We start from the raw sequence: 22,115 nt of genomic DNA, 5'->3' as shown, positions 1-22,115 counted from the left end.
TTCACTGAGGCCCCTGAGGGATACTTACTGCTTCAATTATACTTCAATATGGCATTTATAACCATACTACATTTGCTTACTTGTTTGCCTGTCTAGTAGATTGAAGTTGGAAAATATTTAATCCCTGAATCCCTAGCAACCAGTCTATAGGCTAGTCATACAGCAAATGCTCAATAAATGGGACGTCCAATTGCCTGGGAGACCCCTGGTTTATGCCTGATGTCCTGGAGTAGCTATTAAGTGCTTTTTTCCACTCATGAAAGTGTCCTAATTTAGATGACCAAATATATGATCACCTTCTCAATAAATGTTGAGTGAATAGATGAAGTAACAAATGGAGAAAGATTTTAACTGACAGAATTCTAGACAGGGAAAGCAGATATATAAAGATTCCTAAAGAAAAACTCAACAGCTGGCCACTGTACCTCCTTCTCCTCTAGGGTTGTTTGACTCTCCTGGGGACAGAGATGAATTTTCACAGACCAGATACTCGGTAACCTTTATTGCATAAGTAAGTTGAAAAATGTTAGCATATTCCTACTTCAAGAAAACCTAGATGTAAAATGTGAATTTATAGTACATATCGATGTGGCAGAGATTATTAAACAATATCTAAGTTTATTACTTGATGAGATCTCCCTGGTACAGAAATTTAAAGAGCTGAATTTACTACTTATTGAAAATCAGAAATGCAGATTAAATACTCCTAAAATAATAGCAGTCAACTGTGACATATGATTTTAAAAATAGATGAGCTGTTTTTGAAGGAATCTCTTAAATATATATATACACACACATACATATATACATACACATACACACACCAGTTAGTTGTCATTGCTATTAGGCAAAGATCCAATCTCCTTGAGTTTTGTATTATTATAAATACAAATTTTATTTAAACCTCTTCTGTTATTCAAGTAGAAAAAACTCTTTTTAACTACTGTTACACACAAAGTGGAAAGTGAGGCAATCCATCTTTTTGACAATTATCTTCTCTTCCTCCAACAGCGCCATCTGCTTTGCAAGTCAAGGTAATTCCTTGTAAATAAGGCTTTTAATAAATTACAAATATGTAATAGATTCTTGTCCATCTTCTTCCTAACTTCTTAATGCACTGTTGCACAGCAACAATTTTCTTTTCTGCTGCTTCTTTGTTGGAAGTCTGAGAGTCTGAAATCTGCACTGACTTGGTTGACCTTGGGAATTCTTTTGGTATTGGAGGTGCAAATATCCATTGTAGAAATCAGTAGCTGTTAGTGTTTTCTTAAGCATCACTGATCGAACACCGATCCAGCCATCCTAAAGGGCATAAGACAAATAGTGAGGGCAAAATGAAAAACTAAATAAATTTTAGTTTATAAAATTTTTATCATGGAAATAAACAAGCCTTTACTAAATGCCTAGCTGCAAATAGCACTGTTCTAAGTAACATGTACAAGTCTTCGACTCTGTTTATTACTATGAAGAGAGAATAAATGTACAGACCTGTATAAACCTAGTTAAACATAAACGGAGCAGAATAAAATGTTATATCTGTGCTTTAGTTTTCAGAGGATATCTACGTATCTTAATGTGACTGGATATAAAACAACAAATCTCAAAGGCAGGCAGATCCAATATCATCCCCATTTTAGAAGAGGAAACTGATGCCCAGAGAGGTAACGCAACTGGTAAGACTTAAATTCACATGTTCTATGAGAACAAACTGCAGACATGCAATACATGTATACACAGACCCAGACAAGGACAGCCAGACACAGGCACCCAACACTGTTCCAAAGTAAGCTGAAGAGAGATGAAGAGAAGAGTTCTGTTTCTACAGTCTTTGTAGGTCAGATTAATCTATCACACATTTTAAACACCCCTTCTTGAGCCTGATGCATCTCAAACACCACATGATAGGAAATACCCAGGAAATAGAAGAAATGTGGAACACTTCTCAAGAACACACCATTGTCTTATAAAACAATAATGGTTCCAATGTCATTTTATATAGTTCATAAATCTCCTAACTACTGTTGAGCAGCAAAATCAAGTAGGACATGTGCCCCATAGTAGTTCAGCCAGATACTTCGATATGACTATCTTTTGTTACCAAGCACAAGAACTTGTTAATTAAATCTGAAAGCGCTCAAGTTACTGAAGCTCCTTTCATTGATTGAGTAACAATAATGGTTTGGTAACATTTTATCACTTTCAAAAACTTATGCTAGAAATTACACTATTTCTTAAGAAAATTAAACTGTCTATGACCCAATCTGATGGACAGTTAAGTGAAATCCTAACTAAAGATGATAAATGATACAAACTATAAACTCAAAACAAATATAATATGAAACTAAAGGAAAATGTACCTTGCAATAAACCAGCAGTATTTGTGACTGTTTGTGGTATATTACTGATCCTGGAATAACAGCCTGTCCTGTCTGTCCTGCTAATTTTGGATCTGAAGAATGGGGGGGAAAAAAAAGATATGAGAGAGAGGAAAATAAATAATTATGCAACTTCACGATACCTAAAAATCAAAAGCCACTTTGGGAAGCTGTACTAGTGCTAAAGAGGACACATTTGCTGACGCTGACTTTGTAATACAAACTTACGACGGAGCCATGGTGTTCTGTGTACATCACCAACCCAAAGGAAAGCCTTCGATACATATAAGAAGCTACAAGTCCTTCACCCAGTCTCCCAGTGATCACCTAAAATGCTGACTCTAGAAGTTTTGTGTTACCATTCTGGTGAAATAACTACCCATCAGTAGAGAGATGTACAGGATGCTTAGGATTTAAGCTGGTCCTTCCATCCCTCCCAAACAAGTCGCAATTCCTAGGTTCCTGGGGGACTCCAGCTACCTCTGGACTACACCAGCTCCCTCTGTGGCTCACTCTCCTCTGTCCACTATACTGGGAGGGCAGTGATGGGCCACAGAGTCGACCTGTGGTGTGAAATGCTACACCCTGCCTTAGATTTTCACTGAGCTGTTCAAATATTTTCATTATAATTGTCACCAGAATGAAATTAATCAAGTCATTTTACACTCCCTGAAAACCTTAATGTAGGAAATCAAAGAGCTTAAAATGGGATAGGAACACTGCTCTGCCTACTTCCCAGGTTCTTGTGATGATTAAATGAGAAAATACATGTGAATGCTGCGAAGATTGAAACAATAAATGAATATAAAGTATTATCATTATTTAACTGAAACAAACTGAAAAAATCCTTATTTTTAGTAAGTGTGACCTATGGCAACACAGACACATTTTCAAATAGACTGTAGCAAAAATATCTTCCATGTCAGCTATCCAAAAGTTAGTACCAGCAAGGACTGAATTGTTAACTTCTACCAAATCCAGAAGTTTAATGGCATTCTCCATCCAGAGTGTCTGCAACGGGATCTGCAAATAAAATTAAAGAAAGTATGATAAAGGAAAACACTCAACACACAAACCCTTTCCAGCTACTATTTTGTATTAATATGGTATGACTTTTCTCCCAATTACAGAGGAAATGGGCACTCAGTCACTAAAACTTTATAAAACAGAACATAAATGTGACCTCTGCATCAGTCTTTCCAGGATTTTATAAGATCTTAAACATTATTTTTAAGTCAATATTTATATCTTTATTAATATTTCCATTTGAAAATTTATGCTCGTTATAAAAAAGACAAGCGTTACAGCATTTATGTTGCAAAAACTTTTAGAAAGTGATAGGATTCTGTATTCCTGTCCCCAGAGGTAAAAATGTTAACAATTTGATGTGTATTTCCGTTTTTTTTTCTACAAATGTTATTGATATAAAAGCCTAGAACACACTGTTTTACAAGGAACTTTTGATAACCATAACTATGGACTTTTCATCAGTACACACTTATCTATTTCACTCTGCATCTGCTGCACAGCATTCCATTTTATGAATGTATCATAATTTATGCAACTAATGCCTTTATGATGGATATTTCAGTTATTCTCAATTTCTTGCTATTATAAAATTATAAAGTGTGGTAATAAACAGCCTTGTAGATATATCTTTCAGCACTTATATATTTCTAGAGAATAGTTTTGTTTTGTTTTGTTTTGTTTAAATGGAATGGCTGGCTTAAGGAACATCAACATTTTAAGTGAAAAAAATGAAAATCTATTGCTGTTTATTATTAGTAGGGCTAAGGAGCTTTCCATGTATTTACTTACATTTTTTATTTATTCTTCTATAAACTGCTTGTATTAGTCCATTTCTGTTGTTTATAACAAAATACATGGAACCAGGTAATTTGTAAGAAAACAAAATTTATTGCTTAGTTTTTGAGGCTGGGAAGTCCAAAGTCCAGGGAACACATCTGGTGAGAGCCTTGGTGGTGGCAACAGTGATGGCAGAGTATCATATTGTGAAAATGGTAGACAGGGAAAGACTCTTCAAGTGCTTTCCTTTTAAAGCTCTCAGAACCACGCCCCTGACCGCCATTATTAATCAATTCAATACAGCATGGTCCTACAATCTAATCACCTCTTCAAGGCTCACCTTTCAAATACCATAATAGGATTTCCAACCCTCAACAGTTACATTTGGGATTAAGCCTCAGTGAGGTTGAGGGGGCATACAGTTTACAGCACTGTCTATTTATGCCCTTTGCCCATATTTTTAGAAACTCTGTTGCTCATCTTATTTATTAATTCATTTGCAAAAATCTTTTATATATAAGGAAATTAGCCTTTTTCTTTTTCAAAAGATCTTAAGGGGATCTTAACCCTTGACTTGATGTTGTCAGCACCACGCTCTCCCAAGTGAGCTAACCGGCCATCCCTATATAGGGATTCAAACCCGCGGACTTGGTGTTATCAGCACCACACTCTCCCAAGTGACCCATAGGCAGGCCCTGGAAATTAGCCTTTTAACTCTTGTATGTGTTATGAATATTTTTCCCAGTTTGTTGACTTTTAGCCTTGGGAACAGTCATTTTTTTTCCCCCACACATAAGTTTTTTATTTTTATGAAGTTACATTTATGAGTATTTTCTCTCATGACTTTAGTGGTTCATATCATGTTTACAAAGGCCTACCTGACAATCTCAGATTATTAAATACTGTAAAATTATTCAACTGTGCTTTTTTCCAGCCCTTGTGGTTTCATTTTTTATAAGTAAATCCTTGATCCATCTAGGTTTATTTTGATTTTTTAATCTATTTTTAAGGCCGAGCCCGTGGCGCACTTGGTAGAGTGCTGCGCTGGGAGCGCGGTGACGCTCCCGCCGCGGGTTCGGATCCTATATAGGACTGACCGGTGCACTCACTGGCTGAGTGCCGGTCACGACAAAAAAAAAAAAAAAAAAAAAAAAATCTATTTTTATATCTATTTTTTCTATCCTATTGACGAATTTTAAGTGTACAGTATACTACTGTTAACTATATACGCATTATTGTACAGCTGTTATTTTGATCTTAAAAGGATTTGAGGGTTACCCCCTCCAATGGCTAGCTAGTTTCCCAATGATGTTTATTGGATAATCCATCTCACCTTTCCCCCCAAAATGAAATGCCACCTTTATCATATAACACATTTCCAATATACCTGAGATCCTAGAACTTGATTTCAGTGTTAATAATGGGCTGGCCAGTTAGCCCAGTTGGTTAGAGAGTGGTGCTGACAACACCGAGGTCAAGGGTTTGATCCCTGTACCGGCCAGCCGGCAAAAAAAAGAATGAATGTTAATAAAAATGAACACACACCAGGAAATAAGTTCTCTCAAATTTCTAAGTTGAGTACATTTATTTTCAGCTGTACTTCAATCCTCCATTTCACAGATGAAGAAAGTGAGGCTCAAAGAAATACTGCTATTTTCCCAAGGTTATATGCAGCTACCAGCAGTGGCAGAATAAGGATCAGATTCTCTTTTCTGATTTTCAGCTGCGATCTTTTTATGACATCCTTTAAAGAGGACATTTAACTTTCAGAAGAGTTAGGTTGTTGGAATGATTTGAACATTAAATCAAAGAATTTAATAAATTTGAAGAAAAAGTTCATAAGTGTCCATCACCATCTATATGTCATATTTTGGTACAATATTCTCTTATATAACTTGCTGGCTCATTTTTCTTTCACTTGCTCTCAAAAAAAACCATGAAATGATTTTCATGTGTGTAATTTTTTTCTTTCAAAGAACTCAATATTTTTGAAATATGCTTACAGACTAAAAAAAGATTTACATTTACTGAGAATAACAAACATGCTAAGCACATACTCAGAATAAACAGTTCTTGTTCTTGAGGCAGTAAAGCTCAACTTATCAGAGCACTGCAGAAAGGAAAGTGATGTTAAGAATATCATCATTTCAGTGTCTACCATCACTACCATCAAAACCATGTTTGCGTGGGTTTAAATTCACAGTTTATCTCCTTTGATCTTGACAGTTGTGTACAGAGTCCTTAATCCCATTTTAAAGGTAAAAAAGCAGAAACTCAGAGAAGGTAAGCGTCTTGTTCTTGGTTAGTAAAGGGCAGCTCTAGGAATCAAACCCCACCTTCTGGCTCCAAGTTATGTGCTCAGTCTTATAGCACACAGCTTTTCTCAGTGGATAGGAGATGTGAACAGCAGAAGTAAAGGATTATTATGTAGTAAATCAGGGATGCTAAGATTTCAAACTACTGGCCTTAAATTGCAACTCAGGAAGTTGTTTACTTGATATTTCAATCTGGATGTCTTCTAAGTATCTCAAACTTATATGGCCAAAATCGAACTATTGATTTCTCTCCCCAAATCTGTTCCTCCCTAGACATCCTCATTCAATTAAATGGCACCATTATTCACCCAGTTGCTCAAGCCAAAAACCTATGAATGATCCTAATTTCTCTTTCCTTAATTCCCTACATTCCATTAGCAAGTCCTATTGACTCCACCTTCAAAGCATAGTCTGGATGACCACTTCTTTCTATCCACTATTATCACTGTTCCAAACTGCCATCATCTGTCACCTGGGCTACAGTTCTAGCTTCTTAACAGACCTTCACTCCGTTCTCCAACAGCAGCCAGAGTGACCTTTTAAGAATATATACCCAATCTCATTACTCCCATGCTCAAGCCGTCCAGTGACTTCCCACTACTTGATTTGCCTCTGATCTCATCTCATGCTACTTTCCACCTTGCTGCCTATGCTCCAGCCACACCAGTCTCATTTCTGTCCCTTAGACATGTCCAGCTCTTTCCTACTATTCTGGACATTTTACATAAATGGAATCATACAATATGTAGTCCTTTGTGACTGGCTTCTTTCACTTAGCATGGTGTTTTCAAGGTTCATCAACACTGTAGCATGTGATTATGATTATGGCTGAATAACATTCCGTTGTATGAATATACCACAATTTATTTATGCATCCATCAAATGATGGACATTTGGGTTGTTTCCACTTTTCGACTATTCTGAACAATGCTGTTATGAACATTTGGGTACATATTTTTGTGTGGACATGTTTCCAATTCTCTTGTTTCTAAATCTAGGAGTACAAATGCTGGGTCATATAATAACACTTTAACTTTTTGAGGAACTGCCAAAATGTTTTCTACAGTGATTGCATCATTTTACATTCCCACCAGCAATGTATGAGAGTTCCAAATTTCTTTGCCAACACTTGTTAGGTCTATTTTAAATTATAGCCATTCTAGTGGGTGTGAAGTGGTATCTCATTGTGGTTCTGATTTGCATTTCCCTAAAGATTAATGAAGTAGATCATCTTTTCATGTGCTTACTGGCTATTTGTATATCTTATTGGGAGAAATGTCTATTCACATTCATTGGCCATTTTCTCATTGGGTTATTTGTCTTTTTGCTGTAGAGTTGTAAGAGTTCTTTATATATTCTATATACTAGACCCTTATCGGATATATGATTTGGAAATATTTTCTCCCATTCTGTCAGTTGTCTTCTTTACTGTCATGATAGTATCCTTTGAAGCATAACAGTTTTAAATTTTGATGAATTCCAATTTCTCTGTTTTTAGTTTGGTTGCTTATGCTTTATGGCATCACATCTAAGACACCATTGCCTAATCCAATGTCATGAATATTTACACCTATGTTTTCTTCTAACAATTTTATAGTTTTAACTCTTAGTCCATTTTGAGTTAATTTTTGTATATGATGTGAGGCAGGGGTCCAAGTTCACTTTTTCTTTTTTTATTGTGGACATCCAGTTGTCCCAGTCCACTTGTTGAAAAGACTATTCTTTCTCCATTGAATTGTCTTGGCATACATGTTAAAAAAAAAAAAAAAATCAATTGACCAAAAATGTGTGAGTTTATTTCTAGACTCTCAATTCTATGGCTTTGCTGTAAGTTTTGAAATAGGAAACTGTGAGTCTTCCAACTCTGTTCTTTTTCAAGATTGTTTTGGTCATTCTGGGTCCCCCATAATTCCATATGAATTTATTGATCAGTTTTGTCAATTTCTCCAAAGAAGCCAACTGGGATTTTTTATAGAAATTGTGTTGAATATGTAGATCAATTTGGAGAGTAGAGACAACAATACTAATGCTAAGTTCATCCAATCAGTGAACACAGAGGTCTTTCCATTTACTTGGGTCTTTACTGTTTATTAGCTCTTCATGATTTTTTTTGGGGGGGGATAGTTTTTTGGAGATTCTTTATGATTTTCTATATTTATGATAATGTCATCTACAAATAGAGATAGTTTTACTTCTTCCTTTCCAATCTGGTTGCCTTTTTTTTTTTTTTTTTTTTTCCTTTTTTCTTGCCTAATTGCCCTGGCTAAAACCTCTAGAACAATGCTGTATAGAAGTGATGAGAGCAGACGTCTTTGTCTTGTTCCTGATCTTGGAGAAAAAGCTTTGGTCTTTCATTAAGATAATGTTAACTGTGGGTTTTTGTACATGATCTTTATGAGGCTGAAAAAGTACCCTTCTATGCCTAGTTTATTGAGTTGCTTTTGTTTTTGTTTTGCATCTGGCTGATTTAGGGATTAAACCCTGAACCTTGGTATCATCAGCACCACACTCTAACTGACTGAACTAACCAGCTGGCTGAGTATTTTTTATTTTAATCATGAAAGGGTGTTAGATTTTGTCAATGCTTTTTCCATATCTACTGAGACAATAATGTGGCTTTTTAAAATATGGATTATTACACTGATGGATTTTCATATGTGAAACCAACCTTGCATTTCTGTGATAAATCCCACTTAGTCGTGGTGTATAATCCTTACTTTACAGGTTGTTGGATTTAGTTTGCTAATTCTATTAAGAGTTTTGCATCTGTATTCATAAGGGATATTAACCTATAGGGTTTTTTTTCTGTGATTCTTTATCTGGGTTTGCCCACCTTGGGTTTTGTACCAGCTGTTCCCTCTACCCAGAATATTCTTTCTCTGATCCTGGCATAGCTGGGTCCCTATTGTCTTTCAGATCTCAGCTTAAATGTCAGTTCATAGAGGCCTTCCCCATCTACCTAATCTAAAATAACCTCCAGTTACTCTATCACATTATCCTATTTTAATTTCCAACAAGGAACTTAACACATTATCTGATAGTTTTCCTTATTTGTTTACTTATTTATTGTCTGTCCTCCCACACCACTTATATCTCTAGTACCTAGCATACTGCCTGACATACATCAGGCCCTTGGTAAATACTGTTTTTAATATATGAATGACTAACAGCAGCTGTCATTTAATAAGTACCTACTCTGGGCCAGATACTGTATTAGATGCTTTACATACATTATATCAGCCCTAATCTTCCGATGAATAAACTAAGAGGTTAAATAACTTTCTCAAGTCCCAAAGCAAGGAAGTAGCAGAGATAAGATGGAACCCAGCTTTGTTTGGCTCTAAAGTCCATGATACCTGAGGCCACTCTGCTGCAGCAGAAAAAGTATAAGATTTGAGGTCAGACAGATCTCATTCAAAACTGACTCTGACTCTCCTTGACTAGCAATATGATCTCAGGCAACACTCAATAACAATTCATTGAGTATCTACTTTAAGCCTCAAATTCTTCAACTTTAAAATGGGATGATAATAACTACAACATGAGGTTGTGATTCTCACTGAAAAATCCAAAGGCAGTTCCCCATTTTATTCAACTTCAATAACAGAAGTGGTCCATTAAAAACTACACACTTAGTAAAACCAGAGTTCAAATAAGACATGTGGCTACCAAAATGAAGGAAAAAAATTCCACAAATTTGTCAAGTAACTGAGAATTTAACTCAGATATTTTAATAAGCTGTTACATTACAACTCCACTTTGTGTACCATATGTGGAAATAAATGATTTAAGAATTTAATTGTAAAAAATTGGCCAGAGGCAGAAAAACATACTGGAAAAATTATTGAATTAGGAGTTAGAATAATTAGCCTCATTCTTTGGTGACTAGAACCCTCAAGTTAGTCAACTAATTTTCATTCCCCTCATCTATGAAATGGGATAATAAAACTTGGTTATGGGAAACTGCAAAATATGTATTTGAAAGTGCTTTGTGAATTCTAAGGCCTCTATAAAAGCTTAAAGCTTAAAGAATATTTTGAAAATAAACTTCAGGTTTCCTAGGTTTAGTTTATGAGATTCATTCCAAAATAAAAATATTTAGAAAGCAAATTACACACACATAAAACCAATTAGGTGAAACTGCAACCTGAATTCCCAACTTACTATATTTCCAACGGCACGATAAAGTCTGAATATTTGCTCCGAAGTTTGTTCCTCCCAGTTTATATAGCCGGTACCAGCAGAAATCTTAGGGGCTGCAAGATAAAGCCAAGAACAAGATGAATATCAGGTTCAATGTCCATGATTTGATAGTTATTGATGCTGAGTAATAGGTACAAGAGAATGCATTATAATAGTCGTTCAACTTTTTTATGTTCAAAAATTTCCATCATATAGATTTGTGATTTTTTTTTTTTGGTGGCTGGCCAGTACAGTCCATCATATAAAGTAAAAATAATATTCACAGAAATAATGTACATTAAAACTACTCCAAGATACAATTTCTTATCTATGAAGTTAGGAAGTAACATGTGCATAAAGTCATTCATAGTAGTAGTATTTGAAATAGCAAAGACTTGAAATAACCCAAATGCCCACCAATAGAGGATCTGTTGAATAAATTATGGTTGATCCATACAACTGAAATCTATGCTGCCATAAAAAAGAAAGAGGAAAATCTCTTCTTACTAATAGGAAGTGGTCTCCAAGATATACTTACTGTTAAGTGAAAAGAGAAAGGTACAGAAGAGTGTATATTTTACGCCAGCTTTTGTGAAAGAAAAAAGGAATAATATGGGCCTGTTGGGGTCCCAAGGCATGGAGCTGAGGATGACCCCTCCTCCCACAACCAGGCAAGGAGCACGCCAAAAACACCACTTCCATGTGGGTGGCCCACCACATCCACCACAATAGCCACAGCTGCCGCAAAAGTGGCTAGATGCAACAACCACCATACAGATGGCCTGCCAGCCACTCAAGTGCACTGATACAAGGAGAGTCAACAGCCGAGACCAAAGAAAAGAAGAGGATGTCTCTCTCCACAAAGCCCATTCCAGAGTGATAGAAGAAGCATCTATGCTACGATAATATTGGGGGACCTGAACACACCTCTCTCAGCACTGGACAGATCATCTAGGCAACAAATCCAGTACTCTTTCAGAAGGAGAGAAGAAATCTAGGGTTATCAGAGGCGGGAGGGGGGAGGATGAGGAGGATGGGGAGAGATTTGATGGGGGCATAAAGAGTAAGTATGATTTGTAATAATGTATATGCTAATAATATTGATGTGATCAACATACATCAAAGTTGAACCCCCAAAATATGTATAATCAATTACAATTCAATAAAATTTTTAAAATTTTAAAAAATAAAGTGAAGTATACCAGAAAAAAAAAAAAAGGAATATTTACAATATATATGTTTTCGCTTATTTTGGCATGAGGAAACACTGGAAGGCTAAATCAGAAACTAATAAAAATTGTTACCTATATAGTATAGGATAAGATAGGGATGGAAGTGGGACTTCTCTGAGTATCCCTTTTTAAATGGTTTTAACTTGATACAATAGGGATGGAAGTGGGACTTCTCTGAGTATCCCTTTTTAAATGGTTTTAACTTTTGAAACATGTAAATGTTTTACATATGCAAAAAAATAAAATTAAATCATAAAGAAAAATAAAAAGCATTTCCTAAAATTAAAAACAAACTGAAACAAATGTCGCTGAAACACAGTATCATCTATGAAATACTCTTTCTGAAAATTTTAAACCTGAGTTTAGTCAAACTGTTAGAATCTCTAATTTATAGGAAATATAAGGAACAGAAAACAAGTTAAACAACACTGAAAGGAAACAAACAAATCAGGTAACTGGCCTGGTCTTTTCAAAAAGTCAGTAACATAGAGGGGGAAAAATAGTAGACGGATTATTTCAGATTAAAGAGACTAAAGAGATACAATAACTAATTACAACTGGATCCTAGTTTTAAAAAAAACAGCTATAAAATACATTCTTAGACTATTAAGAAAATTTAAATATTGACTGGATATTGGATGCTATTAGGAAATTATTACAAAAGTACTTAAAGATAAAAGGTCATGATTCATACTTCCAAATTAGTAAGCAAAATTTTAAATATATATACATAATAAACACATAGAAAGAGAATATGGTCAAACAATAACTGTTGACACTGGGTAAACTGGTTTGCATTATACTAGTGTTTCAATTTATGATAACGCTGCTGTTTTTTGTTAATTCCTGAATAATGATTCATTTGGGTAGAAATATTGAAAGCAAAGATAGACTTACAATATTTAATACTGTGTTTAATACTTTTTAAAATAAAAAGTTGAGAAAAAATGTCCGATCCTTCATGCTAACAGGGAGAGGAGGCACTTACTAATCATTCTTGGAAAAGGACGTGAGTGTCCACTGGCACTCAATCTTTAGTCAAAATTAAGGGGTAAGTATAGCAAAGAGGTCAGAGTTCAGATGTCATCATGACAAACAAAACCTTAGAAAGATGTAAGTATCTCTGCAGACTTCACTCACCGTACGTCACCCCCTCAGTTAGCTGCTGCCTTCCATTGTTCAGACTTTCAGGCAAATTTTTCAAAACTGAAATAAGCTATAAAGAAAAAAGAGAGTGATATATTCAAGAGGAATAGAAGAACAAAAACAGAAATACATTATAATTTAGTAACATGAAACTATAACTTTAAAAGAGCTGTATGGCAGGGTAGGGTGGTAGTAAATTGGCTTAAGCTGTGAGGATACACATCTACTTGGTGAGTTTCAGTAGAGATGCCGCTCTCTGTAAGAGTACCGGTCATTGATTTGCTTCCAGAGAATGCTGGGCTTTGCCTTGCTGTACAAGTTTTCAGCATCAGGACAGCCTGTGCTCAGCTAACCATATTCACCCCAGAGGAAGGAAGGCAATGGAGCCTCACAGAAGGAGAATGTATTCTGGAGTCACACAGCTCTAAGTTCAAATCCCAGTTCTACCACCTACTAGCTGTCTCACTGTGGGAAAGATGTTTAACTTGTCTGTGGCCTTCAAGGTCATCATCCATGAAATAACTGACAGCAACAAATAACTGACACATTTGTTGGGAGGGTAAAAAAAAAAGTCCATAGAATATCTAGAAATGTCTTGGCACACAAGCCAATGCTCAATAAATGGCAGCCACTACTATAAGATCACTTCCAAGGTGAGTGCCTAGAATAGGAAGTACCATCTATGTAGTTGAGAAAAATTTTTCTTCTGTATAAAATTAACTAGTTCATATAAAAAAACATGAATTCAGTCATTAAACATTTACCCAGACCATACTGTGTACAGATTCATTGAGCTATACAAAGTCACAGAGAGAAGAAAGGTCATCTGCTCTAGGGTGGTCAGTAGAATTCCAGGGCATACAGATGCAAATGACTGGAATCCAGGCATAAAAGTAGGAGGAAAGCTGAATCACTTAGGAAATAGCTGTTAGTTCAGTCTGACAGGGATATAAAGTACACACACACACACACACACACACACACACACACACACACATATATACAAAAGTGAGGAGAATGAAATTAGGAAGAATAGTCTAAAGGCCTCACTATGAAAGGCAGTGGATCATATAAGATCACCTGTTCCACTTGAAAGCCTTTACTAAGTACCCACTCCATGTAAATTCCCAAAGACTTTCATGAGATCACAAATGCCAGGCTAATTTTTAGGAAGCCAGGGATAGAAACCACTGTTTTTTATTTTTTTAAAGAAACTTAAAATTACAAGTCATAACACTGTTCTTTTCATCATAACCACTTAGGAAACCTATAAATGAAAGAAAACAGTGGGATACTGGAGAACTATACCATGTTGGCACCCAGTCTTGACAATACTGCTTCCAATTCCTTTGCTGTGCTCTTGGGTGGCACAGGAATGGTTTCCTGCTTGAGAATTGGGCCCACGTCAAACCTAGCAAAATGTCAAAAGCAAAAAATAACATGATTACCATTTCTTAAAATCAATTTGTTTGACTACATACTACAAAGATAGTTTACCGCTGGCTACTAATTTGGCTGTTAACTACTAGCAAGAGAAACACGTCAGTCTGAAAGAAGGGACAGCAAAATATGGCCTGTATTTAAATTTATTTTTTTCTAAAGGAGAAAAGTATACAGTTGCATATCAAGGATTTAATTGCAATTATAAATAATTCTACCATTAGTAATAGATAGTATATTTGTATACAAAAAGCACTAGGCAAATAATTTATTTTCAAAGGAAGTATAATTAGGAAATTCATAACTATTTCTGCATTTCCTTCCTTAGAGAACGAGAGTTTTACCTGGATTGTAATCACTGGTGATTATAAGTAGACACAAGTATATGTGCATTCCCACAAGTCTTACATTTTACATAAAGCTCTCTAACACTGGCCATAGGCTTTCATTAGAAATATGATTTATTTTCAATTTTTAACTTTGTGGTTTTTTAAATTCTATATTTAACCTATGAGCTTTCATAAAATGCTTATTATGAAAAATTACAAACATTCACAAAAACAGAGAATAATCTAATAAATCATCATATACACATCATCCAGACATTAGGATTATCAAAGTTTTGTCACCTTTGTTTCATCTACTCCCTCCCTTTCTTTCTGAAGTAAGTTAAAGCAAATCCCAGATATCATGTTGTTCTTGTGAACTTGTGAATTATTCTTTTCTGTGGGGAAATTAGGTGGTAACAGGCAGAGGCTTAATAAACTCTTCAAGTAATTTTAAAGAATTTTTCTAGATTGCAGCAGGTATGATAGAAAAAAAATTAAATGTTTAAGACAATTATATTACATGTTGATACACAATATATTCTTATGTCAGGTTCCAAAAAATTTTTGACTACAGTTTAGAAGCCAAGGTCATCAGAACTGAGATTCAAAAAACTAACATACAAAAATCCATCTCTCATTTACACAATGTCTTTTATAGAAATCCAGGTGTTAATATAACGTATTTCAACTTACAAATTAAAAAATTCACAAGGACTTTAAAGAAACTCTACATAAATACCAAAAGACATACGGCTTATGTTAGAAACCAGGAAAATCCAGAAAGGGTATAAAGGCAAAAGAAGTTTTCTGGAGTTGAAGAAATTAGTGGGCACCATCCAGTCATCCATCTCCCTCACCCCAAACAGACTGATATCAACATTTAAAATCACAAAAATCTCAAGAAAATATGCTCTACCTTTTAGGTCTAATTTGCATAATTGTTACTCCAGTAACTGTGTCTCCGTGAAGCACTGTGTGGATTATAGGGGCTGGACCACGCCACCTCGGGAGGCAACTGGGATGGACATTCAATATGCCACTGAGTTAGAAAATGAAGAAATGTATGTCAGTGGACCCTGCCATTTAGTTGCTGCTATCTAGACTAATATGCTACTTTTCATTACTAAATTTTCCCAGAAATCTGGAAAAACTGATATTTAAATCTCGTCTCGTATCACCTGAAAGGAAAATGTCAGAAGCAAGTCCACTCTCTTACCATGAGAAATCAATGAAACTTAATTAAAAACAGCAAGAACAACTATTCACTGTTCCAGAGATGTTCCACAACAGCTCATGATGTATGGGAGTTTTTAAATAAAATTTTAAAATGCATTCATTACTATATGAGAAGAACTACTCAAACTCTATTATGTATCTCATGAACAATGCAAATTATTTATAATTTAGATTCATAATTACCCTCACCACTTCACTTAGTTTACATATAGAATGCCTAAAATAAGCTTCTTGAATCCCCATCAAATGATCTATTTGCCTTTGCTATTTATCCCAATATACCTATCACCTACTGATGAGCAACTTAAATACTTTACTAATCTGTCATTGGCTTAGTTACATTTCCATCAGCATGAGTGTGCACTTTAGAGTGTGTGTATTCGAGAAAGCTGTACATTCCAAGTCTCACTGTTCAGCCCAGTCCCATTCATCCAACAATACTCACTGAGCACAATCCGTGCGCAGGGCTGGGGATAACAGCAGCAGCAAATGAAACAGAAAAACAATCCTGCCCCCAGGGAGCTTATGTATAAAGAGTGGGAGATAACAACAAAAAACAAAATACACAAAAAATTTGTCAGATGGTACTGAGGGCTATGGAGAAAAATAAAACAGAAGGGGACAGGAGTATTGGGTGGGAGATTACAATTTTAATAGTGGTCAAAGAAGGTTTTACTGATAGGAAGGCACTTGAGCAAAGACATGAAGGAGGTCAGGGGACCACCAGCAGATGTATGGGAGAAAAGCTTTCCAGGTAGAGGGAACAATAAGTACAAAGATCTTGAGGAAGGTGAATGCTCAGCAACTTCAAGGCACAGTAGGGAGGCCCGTGTGGCTAGAGTGGAGTGAACCAGGGGAACAGTACTAGGAGGTGAAGCCAGAGAGCCTGCAGAGGACCTAACCATGTAGGTCCTCATAGGCCAACATAAGGACTTCAACTTTTATTCTGAGATGGAAAACTACAAAGGATTTTGAGCAGAGTGACAAAATCCAATTTATGCTTTAAGAAGATCACTCTGGCTGCTGGGTTGGTAAAAGACGGAGAGGGCCAAGGGCAGAAGTAGAGACCAGGTAGGGGACTACTCAGTAATGAAGGCAAGAGTGGCAGCAGTTGAAGTGATAAGATACAGTCATTCTAGACACGCTCTGAAGGCAGAGGCAATAAGATTTCCTGATGGATTGGATGTGGGGTGTGAGATAAGAAATCAAGAATGACTCCAAGGTTTTGGGCCCAAGCAACTAGAAGGATGGACTTGCCATTTATTTAGACAAAGATTTTGGGAGAAGCAGGTTTTGGGCATCTTGAACGTAAGGTACCTATAAGATATCCAAGCAGAGATATGGAGGAGGCAATGGGTGTCAGGGGCTGGAGGGACAAATTTGGGAGTTGTCAGCATATATATGGAATTTAAATGAGTGGGTGAAAGTCCATAGAGAGTTTTAAGGAGCTAATACATTTGACAATTCATGCCACAAATAAAATGTTTTATTTAAAAAGAAATACTAAAAAAAGCATAGAGTTCAAATGATTACATTTTAGATACCAGGTCTGCTTATAAAGACCAAGATTTCTATACTGTGTTTCCTTATAAATCAAACTTACTAGGGAAATTTAAGAATAAGAGCCTCACTCAAAAGTCGGCCAAATGAAGCCACTACTCCCACATCATATTCTTCAGATCCCACGTCTGGCCACTCATACACTGGGAGCTGGGACTGCACCGCATATCGCTTCACTGGCAGTCCTTTCGGTGATGGGGAAGGTACAGTGACCACCTCCAGTTTTTCGATTAACTCTTCCTCTTTGTTTTCCCTAAATTAAAAAGATTGGAAGAAAAACGTGAGTATTAAGGCAATGACTTAAACTACTTCACACATATCTAAGGTAAATAATCATTTTTATGATTAAACTCATGAAGCACTTAGAGCTAAATGATTAAAACTGGTGTGACAGAAGGACTGAGCTTTTATTTTTTATTTAATTTTAATTATTTTAAATTTAAAGAGCCACATGTGGCTAACGGCTACCAGTTGGATGGCATCATTCTAGAGATTTCCTGTGCATACAGAAGCATATACAGTACAGATATTTTACACAATTGGGATATTATACATACTGTTCTGCATTTTGTTTTTGTCTTCTTAACAATGCTATATATGCTATTATGTGAGTCTTTTAAAAAATGGGTTAAATAGACATGTGCTTGTATATTCACTGAACATTTGTAGAAGCATAAGAAATTGAAAACAGTGGCTATTTCTGGAGGGAGGAACTGGGTGACAAAGGTGGAGGGAAATGATTTTTCACTGTATATCCTTTGAATATATGGAATTTCATACCATAATCATGTGTCATTCAAACAGTACTTTTAAAATAAACAAAAATAGGGCCTGCCCGTGGCTCACTTGGGAGAGTGTGGTGCTGGTAACACCACAGCCACAGGTTCGAATCCCTGTATAGAAATGGCCGGTTAGCTCACTTGGGAGACCATGGTGCTGACAATACCAAGTCAAGGGTTAAGATCCCCTTACCAGTCATCTTTAAAAACAAACAAACAAACAAACAAATAAAACAAAACTATATATCATGGGCAACATTCCATGGCAGTACATGTAGCACTACCTCACTCTTTTTACCTGCTGCATAGTATTCCAGCACCTAGGGGCTGTCCATTCATTAAACAGGTACTGCATGCACATGTTGAGGAGTTATGAGAAAGGGAGTATGTACCAGGGCACTAAAAAGAAAGCACAGGAGTAATGGAGCTGCCAAGTGAAGCTTGGTGACCCATCATCGGAAAGGTCGGGGTACATGCAGTGAGAGATGCCAGCGGCAATGTGGGAAACAGCAACATATGGAGGGTGCAGGAAGGGTACACGGTGTGAAGGGTGTTTCAGGGCATGTACAGGAAGGAGCACGATACAACGGGATTGATGAGGGATTCTGCATACGAAGGGCTGCTGTCAAGTATTTGTAGGGGAAACATGAGGGAGTGAGATGGCAGAAATGGGCGGGGGAGAGGGGGACGTTAGGAAAAAATGGAATGGGGAAATAAAAAACGTAAGTTGGGAGAAAAAGGTAGAGGAGTATATATAACGGTATTGCCACGACATACCGTGGACTGTCAGGATGGTTGGATTTCAAATAATTTTCCCCCCAGTAAACAAGATTTGCTAAGTTTTATAAATACTAAAATGGTATACCTAAGAGTTCTGATTCATAAGTTTATTTATTTGAGTAAAAGGCCACAAAAAATGATTACACTGTGTAATGATAAATATAGTAATTATCCTGATTTGAGGATCACGTACTGCACACCGGTATGGATATTCAACGCTGCATCCCACAGATGTGTACAATCAATTATATTTCAATTAAATTTTTTTTCAAAAGTTCATTCATTTGAAACTGTTTGATTTTGGACTACGTCCTCGTTTCAGCCCCTGAAAACTGGGTCCGGCTGTATACAAGGAGGACAAGGGGAGCAAAGTAGTGAGACCTGGGTGAGCAGAGGATGCAGGGACTCGAGGGTACACACTAGACAGATGGGAGGCAGTAGGAGCAAGTGGAAAGGGGGGAACTTTGAATTCAGACCCGGTTTTAGTCCCATCCAGCTCGGCTGATGACAGTGGGCAGCCGCTTAACCTCTCTGAGCCCCGGCTTCCTCACACGCAAATCGGGCAGGGAGGTGGTGAGACAGACGAGGTGATGGAGGCAAAGCCCCCAGCCCTGGCATGGCACCGCGGGGGACCCCGAGGGCTTGGAGAACCGATAGACAGGGCCGGGAGTGGGAGCGTAGACAGGAGAGGCTGACTGGCGCCCGGAGACACCGAGGTCTGGGCCTACTGCTCTCCGCGACGAGGAGACCCAAACCTCCGGCCGGCCACACAGGCTCGGCATCGGCGCCTTCAGCTGCCGGGATCCCCAACCCCGGGCCCGGATACCTGGAGGTGTGCAGCGCCCGCAGCGCCTCGAGGGCGAACTGGTCCGTGCCGAAAAAGAGCACCCGCCAGGGCGGCTTCTCGCGGATTCGGGTGTCCCGGCAGTCCTCCCCGCCTTGGGTCCCGCCGAGCCCGGCCAACACTCGCCAATAAGGGATCGGCCTCCCACCCACTGCGCCACCGCATAGCCGCGGCCCCCAGCAGCCCCGCACCAGAACCCTCATCGCTTCCGCCGCCGGCGGCCCAGCCTGCGCAGGCGCGTCCGGGCGGGGACGAGGGCGAGGCTGAGGGGGGGGCGGGGCCGGGAGGTAATCTGATGGGCGGGACCTGCAGGCTGCTGGGGGCGGGGCCTGCCTTATTGGAGGCGAGGCCCATCTGTGTTGAAGCTGATGAATGAATTTGCCAGCTCGAGGTTCCAAGATTTTTGCTGCGTTTATTTGCACTATTTAGCTAATCCCCCAAAAGAACCCTTATGGGAAAAAACCGTGTGTTTTCAGACAATGAAGCCTCACTTATTTACGTAGGGCTGTGTCATTTTCTCAGCCATTTTAATAACTAATATTTACTGAATACTTTCTATGTGCCACGCTTTGGCTAAGCATTTTATATCACTATTTCAGTTAATCCGCACATCAACCGTACGAGGTAGACATTATTACAATCATTTTACTCGAGAGAATCTGAGGCTCAAAAAAAAAGTCTGAGGCTCAGCGAAGTTAAGGACTTACCAGTGTGTATAGGGTCTGCACAGCTAGTAAATGGCAGAGCAGGGGTGTGACTCTTGTCCATGTAAGCTACAAAGCCTGTGATCCTAACCATTTGGCCTTCACAGTAATCCTATGTATTACGCAAGTCAATGTCCCCATTTTGCACCTGAGGAAACTGAGGCTCAGTTACTTGCTGGTAGTCACCTTCATGAATTAAATAAAGACTCCGTTTTTGCCCCTACCCTGTGGGTTCCCTCACACAAAGAGGGATACCATAGAGGAGATTCCTAGAGAAAATGGGCTAGGAAATTGTCCCCAGAAGACTTCTGAGGACTATTAGTGCTTAGATTCCACTGTAATCCCGATGCTGATAGAGTGGCCTCCTGAGTACAGTCACACATTCATGAAGCCAGCTCTGAGCAGAGACCACATCCTGTCCTAGTCTTATTCTCACCTCCTTTTCCCATCACACTGTCTCAAACCCGGTGACCCTGGACCAGTCCTTTCCCCTAGATTATGATCTCTGCACATCCCCACTTCTGTGCCTTTGCTCATGCTATCCTTCCTAGACTGCCGTCCCACATCTCTTCCTCTCTGTATGGTATCCGTTCTTCAATGCCAAATTCAGAAATCCTCCCTGAAGCTTCAAATTCTTGTCTCCATGGATTTAAAGTCATTCTCCAGGTGCCCTCTTAGTACTCTGTAGGGACCTCTGCTTCTCGCATGGTTCGGTATTATTGAGGAAAGTTGTCTAATGTATGCATAGACATTGATAAATTCACCTGCATGTTGAACAAAATAGAGAGAGGCAAAAAGGAAGGGATTCCAGTGATCTTGCTCATCTGATCACATATGAGGAGAGTGAGATGGGATCCCCAAACTTCTATTCTTTTTTTTTTTAATTTTATTTTGTCGATATACATTGTAGCTGATTATTGCTCCCCATCACCAAAACCTCCCTCCCTTCTCCGTCCTCCCCTCCCCCCCAACATTGTCCTTTCTGTTTGCTTGTTGTATCAACTTCAAATAATTGTGGCTGTTATATCTTCTTCCCCCCCCCGTTTGTGTGTGTGTGTGTGTATGTGTGTGTGTGTGTGTATGTGTGTGTGTGAATTTATATATTAATTTTTAGCTCCCTCCAATAAGTGAGAACATGTGGTATTTCTCTTTCTGTGCCTGACTTGTTTCACTTAATATAATTCTCAAACTTCTATTCTTTAATCTAGTTCTAGTCTAGTATCCTGTCTTAGGGTAAGCAGAATATGATTCTAATATTCAAAGAATGGTCTTTTTTCATACAGCATGACCTACACTAAATAGTCATCTGGGTTTTCATCTGAGAATTTAGCTGTCTAAAGTGTAACTCTTTTGTATTTATGTTTCTGTCATTTCTCCGCTGATGGAT

The 22,115-nt window shown here is 37.8% G+C and overlaps 1 protein-coding gene across 1 annotated transcript; it reads right to left on the bottom strand.

Moving 5' to 3' along the window:
- Positions 1 to 541: 541 nt before the first annotated feature.
- On the bottom strand, positions 542 to 20,240 carry MTFMT (mitochondrial methionyl-tRNA formyltransferase). The gene is given in 10 exon segments (XM_063091510.1): positions 542 to 1,141; positions 1,144 to 1,302; positions 2,358 to 2,449; positions 3,320 to 3,398; positions 10,661 to 10,752; positions 13,051 to 13,126; positions 14,365 to 14,467; positions 15,742 to 15,864; positions 17,665 to 17,874; positions 20,007 to 20,240. Coding segments are annotated over 10 exon segments (1,239 nt in total). The 5' UTR covers positions 20,228 to 20,240; the 3' UTR covers positions 542 to 1,057.
- Positions 20,241 to 22,115: the final 1,875 nt, after the last annotated feature.

The sequence above is a fragment of the Cynocephalus volans genome, chromosome 3 (assembly GCF_027409185.1).
Source record: "Cynocephalus volans isolate mCynVol1 chromosome 3, mCynVol1.pri, whole genome shotgun sequence".
In the NCBI taxonomy this organism is placed as follows: Eukaryota; Metazoa; Chordata; class Mammalia; order Dermoptera; family Cynocephalidae; genus Cynocephalus; species Cynocephalus volans.
The sequence above is the reverse complement of the archived record's forward strand: the minus strand, read 5'-3'. Positions and strand labels throughout refer to the sequence as shown.